Source organism: Triturus cristatus, chromosome 1_2 (genome assembly GCF_964204655.1).
Source record: "Triturus cristatus chromosome 1_2, aTriCri1.1, whole genome shotgun sequence".
In the NCBI taxonomy this organism is placed as follows: Eukaryota; Metazoa; Chordata; class Amphibia; order Caudata; family Salamandridae; genus Triturus; species Triturus cristatus.
Window position 1 is genome coordinate 1,190,810,201 of NC_140580.1, and position 20,724 is coordinate 1,190,830,924.

Sequence of the window (20,724 nt, forward strand, 5' to 3'; positions counted from 1 at the left end):
GGATTTACCAGCCCTGGGCACTCCTGGTGCACTGTACTAGGGTCTGACAGGTAAACCAAACCAACCAATCATGGAATCATTAATTTGAACAATAATTTACAATAGGGAGAGCATATGCACTTTAGCACTGATCAGCAGTGGTAAAGTGCCCAGAGTCATAAAACAGCCAACAACAGGTCAGAAAAAATATAGGAGGAAGGCAAAAAGTTCAGGGATGACCCTGCAAAAAGGTCCAAGTCCAAAAATCACTGATGCACAACATGCACTTTCCATGGCCATCACTGCTGCACAACATGCATTGTCCGTCGCCATCACTGCTGCACGACACGCACTGTCCGTGGCCATCACTGATGCACAACATGCACTGTCCGTGGCCATCACTGATGCACAACACGCACTGTCCGTCGCCATCACTGATGCACAACACGCACTGTCTGTCACCATCACTGGAATACAAGCGGGCCGTCCTCTTGGCCAAAACCAACTACTTTTCTGAGAAAGTGGCTCTCTCTGCCAATAAATCCAAGGAGATTTTCTCCTTGGTCAAAGATCTGGCTTTCTCGAATCGTACCAACTCCACTCCTTTCCCTTCTCAAGACCTCTGCTCTTCGCTTAATGAATTCTTCATCGAGAAGATCATTAAGATTAAAGCCAACATCCCCTTGCTCCCTCCCCCTACTCCTACTTCCCCTTTTTCGGTTCTTTCTTCTACTTTTGATTCTTTTCCCCCTATTTCTTCGGACACATTTCTTACTCTGCTCGCTAAGATCAAGTCAGGCTCTCCAGCTGACTGCGCTCCGGCCCGGATTTTAAGAGCTCTATTCACCAACTGTCCTTCTCCCCCTCTTTCTTTCCTTAATGCTTCTCTTGCCTTGGGCTTAGTCCCCTCTTTCTTCAAAACCGCTATTGTCCTGCCCATTTTAAAAAAACCTGGCCTTGACCCTTCACTTCCCTCTAACTTCAGGCCTATTTCCCTTCTTCCCTATCTTGGCAAGGTCTTAGAGAGCTATGTCACCTCTTGCCTCTCTGCTTACATTGAGGAGAACCATGTCCTGGCCTCTCATCAGGCAGGCTTTCGTCGAGGCCACTCCACTGAGTCAGTGGTTTTGGCTGTCCTCGATGAGCTGAAACTTAAGGCTGATTCCTCTCTTCCTCAAGCCCTGGTTCTCCTTGATCTATCCGCTGCGTTTGACACGGTCGACCATTCCATCCTTCTTGACCGTGTCAGCGCAGCGGGCATTCGGGGCCTTGCTTTCTCTTGGCTTGCCTCCTTTCTCTCTGGCCGCTCTCAGGCTGTTCACCTGTCTGGCTTTTCTGCTCCCCCCCGCTTGGTTTCCTGTGGTGTTCCCCAAGGTTCCTCTCTTTCTCCTCTGCTATTTAATCTATACATTCACCCTCTTATCTCCGCTCTTCTTGCTCAGGGGGTCTCCGTGTACAACTATGCGGACGACCTCCAGCTTGTCTTTGATCTTTCCTCTTCATCTCTGTCTTCTTCTAAATTTCGCTCTACCTTGGTCTTTATCTCGGATTGGATGAGCTCCAACCATCTCAAGCTTAACCCGGACAAGACCGAGTTGGTCTTGACGGGCGGCTCTTCCAGCCCCTGGTCTTCTGCTTTTTGGCCCTCTTCTTTTGGCCCTCTTCCCACTCCCGTCTCCTCAGTCAGAACTCTGGGTATTCAGGTCAGTCATGATCTCTCCATGCATGCACAAATCAGCTCTGTTGTTTCCTCTTGCTTTCTATCCCTTCGCCTTATTCGAAAGATCTCCCGCTTCTTTTCCTCAGAGGCACTCAAAATCATCATCACGGCCCTGATTACCTCCCGTCTTGACTACGGGAATAGCTTGTACGTGGGCATCCCAGCCTACGAATCACGCCGCTTGCAAGCTATTCAGAACCAGGCCGCCCGTCTCATTTTTCACCTTCCCAAAACCCATCATATCACTCCCGTCCTCAGGTCTCTTCACTGGCTCCCTGTTCTTCAGCGTTCTCTTTTTAAAATGGGTTGTCTGGTTTTTTTGGCCCTTGCCCGCTCTGCTCCTGCATTCATATGTTCCCTTATTTCTTCTCACACTCCGGTTCGCACTCTCCGCTCTTCATCTTTGGCCCTTCTTAATGTCCCCCGTTTCCGCAAAACCAGAACTGGAGGCACACGCTTTTCTGTTTTGGCCCCCCGTTTCTGGAATAGCCTTCCCCTGTCCATGCGATCCATTCCCATTTATTCCCATTTTCGTAAATCTTTGAAAACTTTTCTGTTTTCTCAGGCGTACTCCGGCTAACTCCTTCGGGCTGTTTCTGTGACTGTTGCTCTTGCTACCAGCGCCAGGAAGCCGCTTGGCCGCAGTGCGCTTAATCAAATACTTTTTTCATTTCATTTCATTTCATTTCATCACTGATGCACGACACGCACTGTGTGTGGCCATCACTGATGCACAACACATACTGTCCGTCGCCATCACTGATGCACAACACGCACTGTCCGTGGCCCTCACTGCTGCACGACATGCACAGTCCTCTGCCATCATTGCTGCACAACACGCACTGTCCGTGGCCATCACTGATACACAACACATACTGTCCGTGGCCCTCACTACTGCACAACATGCACTGTCCGTCGCCATCACTGCTGCACAACACACACTGCCCTTGGCTGTCACTGTAGCACATTATGCACTTAGGAGAAGTCATTGTCTGTGCACATCACCATTTCACAATCTCTGCAGTGTGCATGGCTGGGACTTGTGCAGAATCATCGCAATAGCCTTTTCTGAGACCATGGACGTCAATTCACCAAAATGCCAGTGGTAGCAGTTTGTTTCATCACACACCCTTTCACCTTAATGACATCACAGGAAGTGACCTCAAATGACCTATGACTTCCAAATCTTCTCATAAAGTGATGTCACATCACCCTAATCCTGGGGACACCAGGATAATTGACATGGTTGAATTTCATATTTGCGTGATTATAATAACTGTACGACAGATAAATGCATACTTTAGAAACCATTTATTATACGGGGCTGATATGATCTTTGAAAGTGGGGGGCATAATTCTGCATGAATAGTAGGGAATGAGGAAAGCAAATGAGAAGGGCCTATAGAGGGGCCTTGGGGAGGAAGCGGGGGTCTCCCGAGAACGTTTTCATATAAATAGGGGTCAGAAAATGCATTTTAAACCACAAGTTTTCATATAAATCTGCTAAAAATCCATAGGTCCTGAAAGGCAGAGGGCGCGGAGACAACGACACCTGACCCACCCCATCAGCTGATCCCATGTCTTGCAAAAGGAGCCCCCATACCACAAATTACTTCCACCATGCAGGGGCCAGCATTTTATCATCGGTGACCTTCAAGCCAAAAACTACATACGATATGCCTGTGACAGAATTTTACTATAAATGCCCTGGCCCTTATCCCAAAAATGACCCCAGGGCCGGCGTGTTGTCATGGTTCCCCTTCCTTTACAAAAGAAGTACATCAGTTGTGTTGCCAAAGGTGCCCCATGCCAAGAATGTCCTGAAGAATGCCAGCAATTTCCATGGTAACCCCAAATGTCAAGACGTGCCTTTGGGGGTTGGGTGCCAGTTCATCGTCACAGGAGCCTCTGTAATGTCTGGTTCAACATCCTGCTTCACCATCATTTATTGCACCAGCAGTGAATACCCGCCTGGCGCCTGGTGTGATGGTGCCTGCGATACACCTTCCTGCACAAAAACAATCCTCAGAGGCACAGTCCTCTTTCTATGTGGATCACAAGGAGAGAGGTAACAACTGTCCTCCTTCGGCCTCCCCTGGGGAGGTGCACCACTTGAAGCGCTCCCAGGTGTACTGGTCTTTGTGACTCTGGGAACGCATCACCGATGCATCAAAAGCATGGGTGGATGCTTGGGAACATCCATGCACCATCCATGGAACGCCTTCCCAATGGGTGGATGCGTTGTGTAGGAGAGTAGGGTCTGCTTCACATGGGTACCCAACATTTTGCTGGGGTTTCACTGTTTTTCGACCTTAGTCTGGCTGTGGCCCTGCTAATCAGGACCACAGCCTAGCTGCTTCCTCTCTAAAATGGTTTACATGTACATTAGGTACATATCAAATTGGATTCTGGAGTGCCTTATAAGCCCCTAGTATATGGTATACTATGTACCTAGGGCATAGGTACCTCAGAGGCCTACCAGGGTCTGAAGCATGTATTATGCCACCCCTGGGAAGCACTCCAAAATGGCACCACGGGTCTGCTACTGCAGCCTGGGTAAGGGTGTGCTTGCACCCCTTACAGTGGTATATGCTACCTATATCACTACCTTATACAGACACATATAAACCTATAAGCCACTCCTATGGCAGGCCTTGACAATCGTGAAGGCAGAGTGCTTGGTTTTATGTGAGAGGGCGCCCAAGCATGAGCTGAGCCCCTCCGCAGCATTCGGAAATACTTCCTTATGGCTGTTCTGTGATACGCCATACCATATACTCTTAAGTGCATTATAACCTCGCGGTAAATGCTAACTTTGGATGGCTGCATCAAAACATGTCGTGTTTGGTGTCAAACATCTTGGAATACTACCCCCCCGCCAGTTCTGGTGGCGGGGGTAGCATTCCACCCTTCTAGATGGAGAGACATGTTCACACTGGCTAAACCTGGTAGGACTTTCCTGAGCCCTGGCATCACAAAATGGATGCCTCTGCCACAGACACGGGTCTGGCCTCCTGCTGCTGACCGAAACTCCGGCAGGGGAGGCCTGGACAATATGTTTCCTGTCGAGGGGAGGTGTCCCCACCTCCCCAGACAGGCTGATGTGTATTGGGGCTGGGCGGGAGCACGCTCTGGTGCTTGAAGTCCTGCACTGGGGGCACATTTGGTGCCCCTGTGCATACTCCAGTTCAAACCGGTTGCAGGGGCTACCTGCCCCTGCTCTGGCACGAAACTGGACAAAGGAAATGGGTGTAACCACCCCTCTTTCCTGGCCCACCCATAGGTGGGGCCTTAGAGTTAGTCCATCCCCTAAACTTAGTATAAGTATAGGAATCCAGTCCCTAGGACTTTAGATTACCCTGGATGAAACTATGCAACGTACATCCTGGACTTTCGACGTTCTATCCTGACTAGAAGACTGAAGAAATCTCCCTTAGGGTCAAGGAGTGACTCCCCTGCTTGGCAGGCACCAAAGAAATAACTGACCGGTCTGCAATTCTGAAGCTCCCGCCTGACGCCAAAGTCTCTGCATCCCCAGAGGTAGATTTCCAGACTTCCCCGAGGCTACCCTGAGTCCACAGCAAAGCTGGGGCCCGTGGCTATCATGGGTTATGTGGAACCGTGACCCCTGGACACCGTGAACTTTTGCAGCAACACTATCTTCCTGGTCCTCCTCGAAGTTGTGCTTTGGGCTCCGAGTAGCCCCAGCCTTGAGCACCTCCTGCATCGAAGACTGTTGGCCTCCACTCCACGAGTGACCCGTGGGCCAGCTTCAAGTGCGACCGCTTGACGGTCCTTTGCGATCACTAGCCCGTTGGCTAGCAGGTCCCCACGAAGGCGACTCCTTTTCTGATTGGACTTACCTGGTTGCTCCAGACGTGCCCTGACTTACCCTCGCTGGGTGAGTCTCCCAGACCTTGCTGGTCTGCACCGCAGTCCTTTCTTTGAATTCCAGTGACTTGCCGTTGCCATGGCTTGTTGGGTCCAATCTGATCGCCGACACCGCAGCACTCGACAGACTTCGTGGGCCAGCTTGAATCCGGCTCATGGACTTCGTCGACGCCTCCTGGACCTCGTGGCTGAAGAGTCAAGACACCCATCAACTCACCTGAAGCACCCGACATCTGTGGGCATTGGTCCATCCTGCCCTCGGTCACTGGCTAGTGACCCAGACTCTGTCCCCTCTGCTTTCAGGTTCCTTACATCCTAGATCCAGGCTTGGATCTCTTCAGACACTTCTTCTTTTCCCGGCAGCAGCAGTTCTTTGCAGGCTTCCATTGAAATCGATGACGCGACCCGACACCAAAAGACACCTATGCACCCGGCTTCCCTGGGTGAGGTAACTCGAGTACTCCGGTGCTCCCGTGGGTGCTAGCCCTAGAACTTCTTAAGTCCAAAAGGGTTTGGTCCAGACTCGATAAGAAGTATCCCTAATCTTTAAATTTCCAACCTCGACATTGTCCATAGAAGATAATAGGAACCCGCGGTTGTGTTTTCACACTGCATACAACTCCCGTGGGTCCCCTGTGTCACTACCTTGGGTGGTTCCTTGGGGTACCAGCGATTCTAGAGGCAATGGGCCTAGTGCCTGTTCCAGTCGTGGTTCTTATACCACATTTTTGGTATATGGTTTGGTACGCCCCTAGGGCCCAAACGTGTATTTGTGCTTTTACTGATGCTTAATCACTTGCAACTAAAGTACTTCGAACTCCAGTCTCATAAAGAGACTAGAGGGGTGTGTTTTATCTTAAATACATATATTTTAAATATATACCTGGTGTGGTTGTCCTTTCATTTGATCATTCAAGAGATCACAGACTGGTAAAACAAGCAGCTTTACACTCCTTCAAGACTTAGCCTGATGGCTGCTCTCCATAGCTACCACTAGGATAGCTTTCATATAACGTTGTCTTTAACCATTCACAATAAGGGGTTGTTTGGACTGATACAAGGTGCCCACTAGAACTAGTGGACAGCATATATCAGGCCACCTTCTCACAGGTGGGAACGTCCATGCTCCATCCATTGAGTGCCTCTCCAATGTAAAGTAACACAACGCAGTGACGTGCGCTGCCTTGCGTCACTCTAGATTTACCAAGCAACACTGCTTCTTACAAGGTGGACTTCCTTTGCTTGGTAAATTTGACATAAGCTTGCCTTGCCTTGGATTGCCTTGTGTTGCCGTGTGGTGCCATGTGTTGCCTTGCATTGTCTTATGTTGCCTTGTGTTGCAGTGTGTTGCCTTGCGTTGCCTTGTCTTGCCTTGGGTTGCCTTGTGTTGCATTGCACGACGTAACGGTGACAAAAGCCCTCAGTAAATCTCGGCCTTAGATCCTCTGTCTCTCGCCTCAAATGTCTGTCTCCATCTAGAATTGGAGCCAAGGCCTGGATTGTCTAGTATCTAAACCATTGGCCGCTCCTTCCCATAGATACTTTGGTTCTCCGCCATGTCCCTCGGTTCTCCGCCATGTCCCTTTGTTGTAGACTATGTCTCTCGGTTCTCTGACATGTTTCTTTGTTCTCTTCCATTTTCCTTTGTTCTCTGCAATTTCCCTTGGTTCTCCACTACGTCTCTTGGTTCTCCGCCATGTTCCTTTGTTCTCTGCCTTGTCCCTTGGTTCTCCGCCATGTCCCTTGGTTCTCTGCCATGTTCCTTGGTTCCCTCCATGTCCCTTGGTTCTCTGCCATGTTCCTTGGTTCCCTCCATGTTCCTTGGTTCCCTCCATGTCCCTTGGTTCTCCGCCATGTTCCTTGGTTCCCTCCATGTCCCTTGGTTCTCCGCCATGTTCCTTTGTTCTCCGCCATGTTCCTTGGTTCTCCGCCATGTCCCTTGGTTCTCTGTCATGTTCCTTGGTTCTCCGCCATGTTCCTTGGTTGTCCGCCATGTTCCTTGGTTCTCTGTCATGTTCCTTGTTTCTCCGCCATGTTCCTTGGTTCTCTGCCATGTTACTTGGTTCTCTGCCATGTCCCTTGGATCTCTGCCATGTTCCTTGGTTCTCTGCCATGTCCCTTGGTTCTCCGCCATGTTCCTTGGTTCTCCGCCATGCCCCTTGGTTCTCCGCCATGTCCCTTGATTCTTTGCCATGTTCCTTGCTTCTCCACTATGTTCCTTTGGTCTCTGCCATAATTGAAGTTGTTCTGGGCACTGCCCTCGAGGGCATGGACGGTTTGGGGCCTCGATGGAAAGTCCCAGGGCATTTGCTGGTATCAGTTTCAATGACTCAAAAGTACTGAGGTGCACAAACAGCATGGCTTATATCACCTTCATCCTCCTGGTGCCGCTGGTGTTAAGATGCAGGCACCGATCCCTGGCGATGGAGCTCTCCCAAGCCATCTCTGACCTCAGAAGGGACTCTTGCACACGAGTGCGCGGTCGGACATCAGTCACTGAGTTCAGTCACTCTTCACTCAACGTCAAACATGTTGGAGAACATCCTCTTGAGAGGCTCAAAACACCAATTCCAAAACAGACAGCTCTGGGGACGTGATGTGGGTGGACGATGTTTGGTGCCTGTCCTGATCATGTCACTATGGTCACTCTTGTTTAACCAGACCACATTATTATGACTTGTGTGGTTCAAGGGAGTCTAGACAACGGCGGCTACTTTACTCCATCCCCTGCATGTTTTCAGATTTCTAGAACTAAAACTGTGATATAAGTTTGATAAAATACCCATCTTTCCCTCTTCGTCCAACACGGTGTGCAATGTGCAGCCTTAAAGCCTATGGGCAATTACTGAGCCGCGCTGCGTCGCACTTGCACCACGCAACATGGTGCAAACGCGGCGCAAAGCAAAACCGGATTTATGATGCCGTGCACGTCCACCTTGCGTGGCCGAGGGGCTTCATAAGTCTGGAGTAAAGCAATGCAGCGCAAATCGCTGCGTTGCGTAACTCTGCCCATCGGAAGGAGTTTCATGGGCATTGCGGTGGGTGGTCCCGTGCACTGCCCATGGTTTTTGACGCATTCCCAGGTTTGTGAGAACCGGTAAACCTGGGAATGTGCCAAAAATATCTGCCTGGAGAAATATCTGCCGGGAGAAATAGCTTTATTTCTCCTCGTTAGTGTCGCGTTCCATGTGTGTTGCTTTCTACAGCAGACATCGATAGAGGAAAACACCTCTCAGGATTGTTTGTGTGCAGGAAGGTGCCCCTTGCAGCACACGAAGAATCCTGCATGCAGCACAGGAACCCTTGCACCATGGCGCAGAGGTGCCTACATTGGGGCTAAGCAGCCAAAACCGCGCCACAGCAGGGACAAGGACATAAATGCGCTATATTCTTTCAAATGGGGCGCAGTCCTGCCCTTTCCTTGCCTGTGTTGCAGCGCCGCAAGGTGACTTGCTGCGCTGTTCTGCACCACTAATGTAATAATGATGCCTCTATGAATCTAAAACAACAGACTGCTTGCGGCTTAGAAAAGCCAGAGTGACGCATGGTAATGCCCATCGCAGCCTTGCACTACTCTGTGTTGGGAAGGCATTCCACGGGTGGAGTGTGGGCGTTCCCATGCATCCACCCATTGGGAAGGCATTCCACGGGTGGAGTGTGGGCATTTCCACGCATCCACCCATTGGGAAGGCCTTCCACGCGTGAAGTGTGGGCGTTCCCACGCATCCACCCATTGGGAAGGTGTTCCATGCATGGAGCGTGGGCATGTTCCCATGCATCCACCCATTGGGAAGGCCTTCCACGTGTGAAGTGCGTGCGTTCCCACGCATCCACCCATTGGGAAGGTGTTCTACAGGTGGAGTGTGGGCATTCCCACGCATCCACCCATTGGGAAGGCGTTCCATGCATGGAGCGTGGGCATGTTCCCATGCATCCACCCATTGGGAAGGCCTTCCACGTGTGAAGTGCGTGCGTTCCCACGCATCCACCCATTGGGAAGGTGTTCTACAGGTGGAGTGTGGGCATTCCCACGCATCCACCCATTGGGAGGGCGTTCCATGCATGGAACGTGGGCATGTTCCCATGCATCCACCCATTGGGAAGGTGTTCCATGCGTGGAGTGTGGACGTTCCCACGCATCCACCCATTGGGAATGCGTTCCATGCGTGGATGTGGGCATTCCCACGCATCCAGCCGTTGGGAATGCGTTCCATGCGTGGATGTGGGCATTCCCACGCATCCAGCCGTTGGGAATGCGTTCCATGCATGGAGTGTGGGTGTTCCCACGCATCCACCCACTGGGAAGGCTTTCCATGGGTGGAGTGTGGGCGTTACCATGCATCCACCCATTAGGAATGCATTCCATGCGTGCAGTGTGGGTGTTCCCATGCATCCACAAATTGGGAAGACGTTCCGTGGGTGTAGTGTGGGCGTTCCCAAGCAACCACCCATTGGGAAGGCGTTCCATGCGTGGAGTGTGGGCGTTCCCAGGCATCCACCCATTGGGAAGGTGTTCTATAGGTGGAGTGTGGGCACATTGGGAAGGCGTTCCATGCGTGGAGTGTGGGCAAATTGGGAAGGCGTTCCATGCGTGGAGTGTGGGCACATTGGGAAGGCGTTCCATGCGTGGAGTGTGGGCGTTCCCATGCATCCACCCATTGGGAAGGCGTTCCATGCGTGGAGTGTGGGCGTTCCCATGCATCCACCCATTGGGAAGGCGTTCTATTGGTGGAGTGTGGGTGTTCCCACGCATCCACCCATTAGGAAGGCGTTCTATGGGTGGAGTGTGGTTCCCACGCATCCACCCATTGGGATGGCGTTCTATGGGTGGAGTGTGGGCGTTTCCATACATCCACCCATTGGGAAGGCGATCCATGCGTGGAGTGTGGACGTTCCCACGCATCCACCCATTGGGAAGGTGTTCTATGGGTGGAGTGTGGGCATTCCCACGCATCCAACCATTGGGAAGGTGTTCCAGGCGTGGATGTTCCCATGCATCCACCCATTGGGAAGGTGTTCTATGGGTGGAGTGGGGCGTTCCCACGCATCCACCCATTGGGAATGCATTCCATGGGTGGAGTGTGTGCACATTGGGAAGGCGTTCCATGCGTGGAGTGTGGGCGTTCCCACGCATCCACCCATTGGGAATAATGCGTACAATGCGTGGAGTGTGGGCACATTGGGAAGGCGTTCCATGTGTGGAGTGTGGGCACATTGGGAAGGCGTTCCATGCGTGGAGTGTGGGCGTTCCCACGCATCCACCCATTGAAAAAAGTAAAACATAATGAAAAGGGGGCAGGGTAGGAATACCCTGATCCTCCAGATATGGTGGGGGGTCCCACAGGGAACCAGACCGGGATTAAAAGTGTTTTTTTAAATTTAATTTTGTAGTGAATTTGCATATTCACTACCCCCCCACCCCCCCCCCCCCAGCTCAGGGGCCCTTTACCTACCCAAGGCTGCGCTCAGCAATGCAAAGGGGCTACGTGGCCCCCTCCTGGAGCCATAGATGGCCCTGGGGACTGCTACCCCCTGGGCGGCTCCTGCAATGTCCCAGGGGGACCAACCCGCGACACTGCAGTTTGCTCTGGCTTGGCAGGGGCAGTGCCACTCCTGCTAAGACATACCAAACTCCGCTTTGCTTTAATTGAGAGGATTAAAAATGCTCTCGCTTGTTGAAAGTGGAACAGAATTGCTATTGGACAGCGGGAGCTGCATGTTCAGCAGCTCCGTCTGTGGAAAAGCAACGCCGGCTCCTGCAGGACGCTCGGTGCCAGCAGGTACCGTGAGGGCCTTGAGGCTTCCCCCGCACTCCCCAACTGTACAAAGTGGGGGCCCCGGGTGGGACCAGAGCACCCACACTACAGGTAGGGTCCTGGGGGCCCTCAGGGCCAACATTGGCTTGGGAGTGGGGCCGCTCTGTGGGATGGGGTAACTAGGTCCTAATTCGGCCCTGGTAAAAGGGCCATGCGCCGCCGCTCCACCATTAAAAAGAGGCCAGGTGGGGCCCAAATTGGCCAGAGGAAGCAGTCCACACAGCCCATCTCCTGTAATAAATCAAATTAAAAAACCCTGGCAACTCGGGGGAGGACACACCCCCTTTCTCCACCACTCTGCAAACGCGCCTTCTGGTGCACTGCTGGTTGGTGGATGTAGCCCCCTTGTCCAGAGGGTTCTTGGGGCCTACAAGCCCTACTGTTACATCCAAAAAGTCCCGCACAGCGGGATTGGTGAGAGGTGGTATGAGGTCACGCCCCCTTTTGCCACCATTCCGCAAACACACTTGCTGGCGCACTACTAGTTGGGGGATGAAGTCCCCTTGAATGCTGAGGGTCCTTGAGGGCCAGCAAGCCCTCCTGTTACCTCCAAAAAGTTCCCAAACTGGGATTGCCGAGAGGTGGTCGTAGGTCACGCCCCCCTTTTCCCACCATTCTGCAAACATGCCTCCTGGCCAGTTTGACCAGTCTGTGAATGCCTGACCTCTGCATTCTCTGATCCCCCATCTCTGCAGTCTGTCAACCCTTGACCTCTGCATTCTCTGATCCCATGACCTCTGCATTCTCTGACCCCTGACCTCTGCAGTCTCCAACCCCCTGACCTCTGAATTCTGTGAACCCCTGACCTCTGCATTCTCTGACCCCCTGACCTCTGCAGTCTCTGAACCCCCGACCTCTGCAGTCTCTGATCCCCCGATCTCTGCAGTCTCCGAAGCCTGGCTGTCTCGTTAATGCCGCACTCTCTGTGCACTCTGTACCTCACTTCCTCATGGCCATCGATGATCACAGCGTGGGCCTCCCTCTGGCCCCCCTCTCCGGAGATCTGACAGCCAATCATCTCTGCAGGATGGGAGTCCCACTCCAAGACGCCCCTCAGGCTGAACCCCTCTTGGAGGGCACAGGACCCGGTGCCGGCGCCATCTGTGGAGACACAAGCGGGTGAAGAGTTAACACTCAGTAACAGCACCCCAAAACCTGTGAGGTTCCTAGGTGGTGTCTGCCTGCCCCCAAAACACAAAGGGTCGTCCGGGAAAGACTCTGACAGCACCCCACAGACAGGGCCCTACCCAGGGAGCGCTGAGAGCACCCCACAGACAGGCCCCCACCCAGGGAGTGCTCACAGCACCCCACAGACAGGGCCCCACCAAGGGAGCGCTAAGAGCACCCCACAGACAGGGCCCCACCCAGGGAGTGCTCACAGCACCCCACAGACAGGGCACCACCCAGGGAGTGCTCACAGCACCCCACAGACAGAGCCCCACCCAGGGAGCGCTGAGAGCACCCCACAGACAGGACCCCACCCAGGGAGGGCCGACAGCACCCACAGACAGAATCCCACCCAGGGATAGCCAACAGTGCCCCACAGACAGGGCACCATCAAGGGAGTGCTCACAGCACCGCACAGGCAGGGCCCCACCCAGGGAGTGCTCACAGCACCCCACAGACAGGACCCCACCCAGGGAGCGCTGAGAGCACCCCACAGACAGGACCCCACCCAGGGAGCGGCAACAGCACCCCACAGACAGTGCCCCACCCAGGGAGCACTGAGAACATCCCACAGACAGGACCCCACCCAGGGAGCGCTGAGAGCACCCCACAGACAGGGCACCACCTAGGGAGCGCTGTTAGACGGACCGGGAGGGTCGGCCGAGGACAAGGGGAGAGGTCTCCGGGGAGAGCCGTCTCCAGCGATCGTACAGACGAGTAACTTCCCCCCCACAGATGTACACCACACAAAGATAGGTTTTAACGTTATTTATAAGCAATCTTTAGGTACGATAGAATGGTACAAGGAGGTCAGGACTCAGGGGTCCCCTCGGTTCTAGTCTCTTGGTTGGGAAAGGGGGTAGCGGGACAGTCTTGTTACCAATCTGGTAGATGCGATGAAATGATGGATAGCTCACAATCCTCGAGCTCGGTGTTCTAGTTGGACGGGCCGCGGCAGCGCCAGCAGGTCCCGGTGAAGGTGGTCGTTACACGGTCCGCGGCAGCGCCAGCAGGTCCCGATGAAGGTGGAGGTTACAACGGGCCGCGGCAGCGCCAGCAGGTCCCAACGAAGGTGGTAGTTACAACGGTCCGCGGCAGCGCCAGCAGGTCCCAATGAAGGTGGTAGGTACAACGGTCCGCGGCAGCGCCAGCAGGTCCCGACGAGGATGGAGGATGCAGAAGGCCGCGGCAGCGCCAGCAGGCAGAGTGATAGTTCACAAGGCAGGGCTACGGCAGCGCCGGTAGTCCGTCAAGGATGAGTTCTTCTCGGTGTCTCTCGACTCCAGGATACAACTGCCTTCCTGCTCTGGAGCTGCCCCAGTTATAGGTCTGGCGCCCTTTGATGTTCGGCCCCTCGCACTTGGAGGCTGGGAGGTCCGGGGTGAGGGAGTCCAGACACCCAGCAGGGGGGTGGAGCCAGCGCCCGGGGGAGCTGGGGGGGCGATCGGCACCTGGCGGGGGAGAGCCATCGACACTTCTTTCTCCCATCGACCTGCCAAGTGGTCCGTTCACCTCCTGGGTGGATGGTGGTGCCGGGATGTCGGGGCCTGGCCAGGCCCAGGGTTAGGGTCGAGCTGAGGCCACGCGGCCTCGTGGTGCAGTGTCAAAGATAGCGGCCGGGCCGGGCGAGGAAGCCGGTAGTGGTTCGGCCCCATGATACAGAGATGTCCGGGGGCAGGAGTCCCGTATGACACGGGGTGCGGGTTGTTTCTGTGGGTAACACCTGGGGGGCCGGGGCTCGGGCCCTGTCATGCGGGGAGGGAGCAAGCCCTTCATGTGGCCTGTCCAACATGCGTCCCCCCCAGCTGAAGGCGGGGAGAGTCACCCATCCTCTTGGGGACTCTCCTCGTCGAGGCGGAAAAAGCGTGACAGGCCATCTGCGTTGGCGTGGTCTTGGCCCGGGCGATGTTCCACAGTGAAGTCCATCCCCTGCAGGGAGATGGACCAACGCAATAGTTTGGGGTTTTCCCCCCGCATCTGCATTAGCCACTGCAGGGGTCGATGATCTGTTTGCACCCGGAAGTGGGTACCGAAGAGATAGGGCCGGAGCTTTTTGAGGGCCCACACCACTGCGAAGGCCTCCCTCTCGATGGTGCTCCATCGCTGTTCTCGGGCCAGGAGGCGTCTGCTGATGAAGGCCACCGGTTGGTCAAGTCCCTCGGAGTTCAGCTGGGAGAGGACCGCCCCGATGCCATGGTCGGAGGCATCTGTCTGTACGATGAATTCCCGACTGTAGTCGGGGGCCTGGAGCACCGGGGCAGTGCACATGGCGGCTTTCAGCTTCTCGAAGGCCGCTTGACAGTCGGGGGTCCAGTTGATCTTCTTCGGGTGGTTTTTGGATGTGAGTCCCGTGAGGGGCCCCACAATGCTGCCATAGTCCCTCACGAACCGCCGGTAGTAGCCGGTGAGCCCCAAGAAGGCTCGGACCTCGGTCTGCGTGACTGGGGGCTGCCAGGACTGGATGGCAGCGATTTTGAGTTGCAGAGGGGCCACCAGACCGCTTCCCACCTGGTGTCCGAGATAGGTCACGGACCCCTGACCAATTTGGCACTTGCTGGCCTTGATTGTGAGGCCGGCCCGTTGGAGGGCCTGCAGGACCTCTCGGAGGTGGTGGAGGTGGTCGGACCAGTGGCGGCTGTACACAGCGATATCGTCCAGGTAGGCGGCGCTGAACTCCTCGAACCCCGCCAAGACCTGGTTCACTAGTCGCTGAAAAGTAGCTGGGGCATTCTTCATGCCGAAGGGCATAACTTTGAAGTGGTAGTGGCCATCGGGGGTAGAAAATGCGGATCGTTCTTGGGCCCGGGGTGTGAGACCGATCTGCCAGTAGCCCGCTGTCAGGTCGAAGATGCTGAGGTAGCGGGCAGCCCCCATGCGGTCGATTAGTTCATCCGCTCGGGGGATGGGATGAGCGTCGGTTCTGGTACCAGCATTCAAGCCCCGATAGTCGACGCAGAATCGGAGCTCAGGAGTGGTGCCGGGGGCAGCAGCTTTGGGGACCAGCACGACCGGGCTGGCCCAGGGGCTGTCCGAGGGCTCGATGACCCCGAGCGTGAGCATCTTTGATACCTCCTCTTGGATGCAGGCCCGTACCCGATCTGGTACGCGGTACGCCCGGTGTCTGATAGGGGGACTGTCCCCAGTGTCCACGTCGTGCAAGCACCAGGGGGTGACCCCTGGGGTGAGGGAAAACAAGGTAGCAAACTGCAGCAGGAGGTCCCGGCAGCCTTGGCGCTGTTCCGGGGTGAGGGCATCGGAGAGCCGGACACCGTCCACGGAACCATCTTTTTCACGAGTCTTCAGGAGATCAGGGAGAGGCTCGGAGTCTTCTTCCGCTCCACTGTCTGTAGCCATTAGGAGGCTGAGCTCCGAGCGCACAAAGTGGGGTTTGAGTCTGTTGGTGTGGAGGACCCGGAGGGGGTTCCGTGGAGATTCCATATCGATGAGATAGGTGACGGGGCTCTTGCGTTCGACCACTTGGAAGGGCCCCGTCCACTTGTCCTGCAAGGCACATGGTTCGGTGGGGGACATCACCCACACTTGTTGGCCAGGTTCGAATTCGATGGAGGAGGCATTTTGATCGTACCATTTTTTCATGTCCTCCTGACTGGCCTCAAGGTTCGCTTTCGCCATCTCTCGGAATCGCCTGGTCTGATTGCGTAGGGTCAGGAGGTACTTGAAGACGTCTGGAGGGGTCTTTAGGGGGGCCATCTCCCAACCTTCTTTGACTAGGCTGAGGGGCCCTCGCACCGGGTGCCCGTACAAGAGTTCGAAAGGGCTAAAGCCGAGGGACTTCTGGGGAACTTCTCGATAGGCGAAGAGGAGGCACGGAAGTAGTACATCCCACTGGCAACGGAGGGGTTCTTCCAACCCCCCAATCATTCCCTTGAGCGTGCGGTTGAACCGCTCGACTAGTCCGTTTCCTTGAGGGTGATAGGGGGTCGTGAATCGGTAGGTGACCCCGCACTGTTGCCAGAGGGACTTCATGTACTTCGAAATAAAGTTTGTGCCTCTGTCGCTGACGACTTCTCGGGGGAAGCCCACCCGGGAGAAGATCCCCATTAAGGCCCGGCCGACCACCGGGGCTGTTACAGTTCGCAGGGGTACAGTCTCGGGGTAGCGGGTGGCGTGGTCCACCAGTACCAGGATGAACCAATGTCCTTGTGCTGTACGGGGGTCCAGGGGCCCCACAATGTCTATCCCCACCCTCTCGAATGGGGTGGTGACAACTGGGAAGGGCTGCAGAGGTGCTTTGAGTTTGCGGCCGCTCTTCCCGCTGGCCTGGCACGTGGGGCAGGACCGGCAGTGGTTGAGGACGTCGTTTCTCATCTTTGGCCAGAAAAAGTGGGTCACCAGGCGACTGTAGGTTTTGTCCTGGCCCAGGTGTCCAGCCAGAGGGACATCGTGGGCCAAATTTAACAGGAAGTCTCTAAAACGGAGGGGCACCACCAGCACTCGACTGGCCCCTAACTCCGCGATTCTCTGTTCACTGTACAATAGTTCGTTGTCCCAATAGATCCAATGGGCTCCGGTGGTGTCCCCTGCGCTCTGGGCGAGGGCTTGCTGGCGGAGTCCCTCGAGGGAGGGACAGGTCTTCTGTTCTTGACGGAACTGTTCCTGGGTGGGCCCCCCTTCTTGACGCCACTGAGCCAGGTTGGGAAGGTCCTGGGGCTGAGCGAGCCCTTCGGGGGTTTGCTCTGGGGGGTCGGTATGGTCGGTGTCCTCTACTGGAGCGATCGGGGGAGGAGGTGCTGGCCATTCTGGTTCTTCTGGTCGGGGGATGGCACGGGCGGCCATGGACCGGGTGGTTACGCACGCCCAGTCCGGGAGGCCCAACATCCCTAGGTGCTCTCTTCTTTCTACGGCGGCCCACGGGGAACTCTCAAGATCATTCCCCAGGAGACAGTCCACGGGGGCATCATCTCGGACCGTCACCTTCAACATGCCGGAGACTCCTCCCCATTCGAAGGGGACGCAGGCCATCCGACATAGACTCTCCGAATTGTCGGCTGAACGGACGGGGCAGAGAATGTTCGGCAGGATCTGCTCTGATTTTACCAGGTGACAGCGGACGGCCGTCACACTGGCCCCCTTGTCACGTAGTGCCTCGGCCCGGCGTCCATTAATGTTCACCCACTGACTATATTTCCTGGTGTTGGCGGGTAGGGGAGCCCGCGGGACCATGTCTCTTCCCCCTAGGCACGCTAGAACCATGGCGGCCGGTTCCCACTCTTGTTGACCCTGCTCGTATTCTTCCTGTTCTTCGGAGATTTGTTCTCCCCCCAGGGCGGCGGCAGCTACCTGGCGGGGTATCGGGGTTTGGTTCTGTGGACAGTTCGGGTCATTGGCGTAGTGGCCGACTCGCTGGCATCGGTGGCACGTGACATTGGCTCGGAGCCCCGCGCGCATCGGGGGGTTGCCCCGGCTGGCCGGGGGCGGGGTGCTGGCAGCGGGAGCGGCCGGGACGGTGTCTCTTCCTCGTCCCTGGCCTCCTCCTCCTCCTCGGGGACGGTGCTGACCTTGGTTGTTCCGGTTCTGTTCGTGCGGCCCTCTCCGGCCCACTCGGGTGCTTTCCCAACGGTCAGCTTCGGCGGCGAGTTGCCGTGGGTCAGTCAATTTACTGTCGAGGAGGTGCTGCCTGAGCTCGACGAAGCAGTTGTTAGAGAGGTGCTCCCACACCATGAGATTAAAAAGTTGCTCGTAGGTCGTTACGTGGCTTCCCTTGATCCAACCCTCGAAGGCTCGGCTGAAATAGTTGACATATTCCACCCAAGTTGTACCCGGGATCCGGGTGCAGTCTCGGAACCTCTGGCGGTACATTTCGGGTGTGAGCCCATATCGGGTGAGGAGGGCAGCCTTCATGTGGTCATAGGATGACATCAGGTGGTCTGGGAGCTGTAACAGGGCATCGCGGCCTTCATTGACGAACCTCCCCCATAGACCGGCTCCCCAGTCACTTCGATCGATCCGGTGGGAGGTCATGGCGATCTCGTAGGCCTTGAACCACTGTTGTATGTCGTCTTCTCGGACATACTCTCGAACGACATCCTTGGGGATGTGGACTTTCTTTTCTGTCGCTCCCGGGGTGCGTGGTCGCTCGGGCACCTCCAGTTCTTTGTTCTGCTTCCGTAGGTCTATCTCTGCCAGTTTGCGCTCGTGTTCGTATGCTAATCTCTTTTCTTCGAGCTCTCTCTGCCTCTGTTTTTCTTCCCGTTCTTCTCGGAGCCGCAGATGCTCTAGGTTCAGCTTTTGTTCGGCTAATTTTAGTTCACCGTCTGTTAGAAAAGGTAGACGGACCGGGAGGGTCGGCCGGGGTCAGGAGGAGAGGTCTCCGGGGAGAGCCGTCTCCAGCGATCGTACAGACAAGTAACTTCCCCCCCACAGACAAATACCACACCCGGATAAGGTTCAGTGATCTTTATAGGCACTTATTTAAGGTACGGTAAAATGGTACAAGGAGGTCTGGACTCAGGGGTCCCCTCGATTAGAGTCTCGTAAGGTAGGGAAGGGGGTAGCGGGACAGTCTATTTACCAATCAGGTAATTCGGACGAGATGGTGATGAGCTCACAATCCTCGAGCTTGGTGGTTAGGTGGTATGGGCCGCGGCAGCGCCAGCAGGTCCCGGTGCGGATGGTCGATACAACGGGCCGCGGCAGCGCCAGCAGGTCCCTGGAAGATGAACGGTCCGCGGCAGCGCCAGCAGGTCCCGGTGAGGATGGTCGTTACAACGGGCCGCGGCAGCGCCAGCAGGTCCCAGGAAGATGAAGGTTGCAGAGGGCCGCGGCAGCGCCAGCAGGTCCCGGTGAGGATGGTCGGTACAACGGGCCGCGGCAGCGCCAGCAGGTCCCAGGAAGATGAAGGTAGCAGAAGGCCGCGGCAGCGCCAGCAGGCAGGACGATGGTTCACAAGAGCGGGCTACGGCAGCGCCAGTAGACCGTCAGGGTTGAGTTCACTCGGTGTCTCTCGACTCCAGGATACAACTGCCTTCCTGCTCCGGAGCTGCCTCAGTTATAGGGCTGGTGCCCTTTGATGTCCGGACCCTCGCACTTGGAGGTCGGAGGGTCCGGGATGAAGGTGTCCAGACACCCAGCAGGGGGTGGAGCCAGTGCCCGGGGGAGCTGGGAGCGATCGGCACCTGGCGGGGGAGAGCCCTTGACACTTCGGTCTCCCATTGACCTGCCAAGTGGACCGCTCACCTCCTGGGTGGATAGTGGTGCCGGGATGTCGGGGCCGGCCAGGCCCGGGGTTAGGGTCGAGGGGAGGCCAGGCGGCCGCGTGGTACAGGGTCCAAGATGGCGGCTTGACCCGGCCGGGAAAGCCGGTGGGGCTGGACCCCGTGATGAGTAGGGGTCCGAGGGCAGAGGGTCCGTCGGGGGACAGGGTACAGGTGCTGGTCGCGGGGTTATGCCAGGTGGCCCGGAGTCCTGGCCTTGTCGAGCGGGGAGGGCGCGAGCCGTCTGTGAGGCCTGTCCAACATGCGTCCCCCCCAGCTGAAGGCGGGGAGAGTCACCCATCTCCTTGGGGACTCTCTTCGTCGAGGCGGAAAAAGCGGGACAGGCCATCCGCGTTGGCGTGGTCTCGGCCCGGTCGGTGCTCCACAGTGAAGTCCATTCCCTGCAGGGAAATGGACCAGCGCAAGAGTTTTGGGTTCTCCCCCCGCATCTGCATCAGCCATTGCAGGGGTCGATGGTCGGTCTGTACCCGGAAGTGGGTACCGAAGAGATAGGGCCGGAGCTTTTTGAGGGCCCACACCACTGCGAAGGCTTCCCTCTCGATGGTGCTCCAACGCTGTTCTCGGGCCAGGAGACGTCGACTGATGAAGGCCACCGGCTGGTCCTGACCTTCGGGGTTCAACTGAGAGAGGACGGCTCCGATGCCGTGGTCGGAGGCGTCGGTCTGCACCACAAACTCCCGACTGTAATCGGGGGCCTGGAGCACCGGGGCGGTGCACAGGGCGGCCTTCAGCTCCTCGAAGGCCGCTTGACAGTCAGGAGTCCAATTGACCCGCTTTGGCTGGTTCTTGGATGTGAGACCCGTGAGGGGCCCCACGATGCTGCCGTATTCCTTCACGAACCGCCGGTAGTAGCCGGTGAGCCCCAAGAAGGCTCGGACCTCGGTCTGGGTGACGGGGGGCTGCCAGGACTGGATGG

The 20,724-nt window shown here is 55.9% G+C and overlaps 1 protein-coding gene across 1 annotated transcript in view; it reads right to left on the reverse strand.

The window, feature by feature from the left end:
- ENG (endoglin) overlaps nt 1-20,724 on the reverse strand; it is a 379,947-nt gene that overhangs the window by 199,467 nt on the left and 159,756 nt on the right. Inside the window, exon 5 of the mRNA XM_085614141.1 lies at nt 12,345-12,507. Coding sequence (XP_085470267.1) covers nt 12,345-12,507 — 163 coding nt within the window. The remainder of the gene's footprint in view (nt 1-12,344; nt 12,508-20,724) is intronic.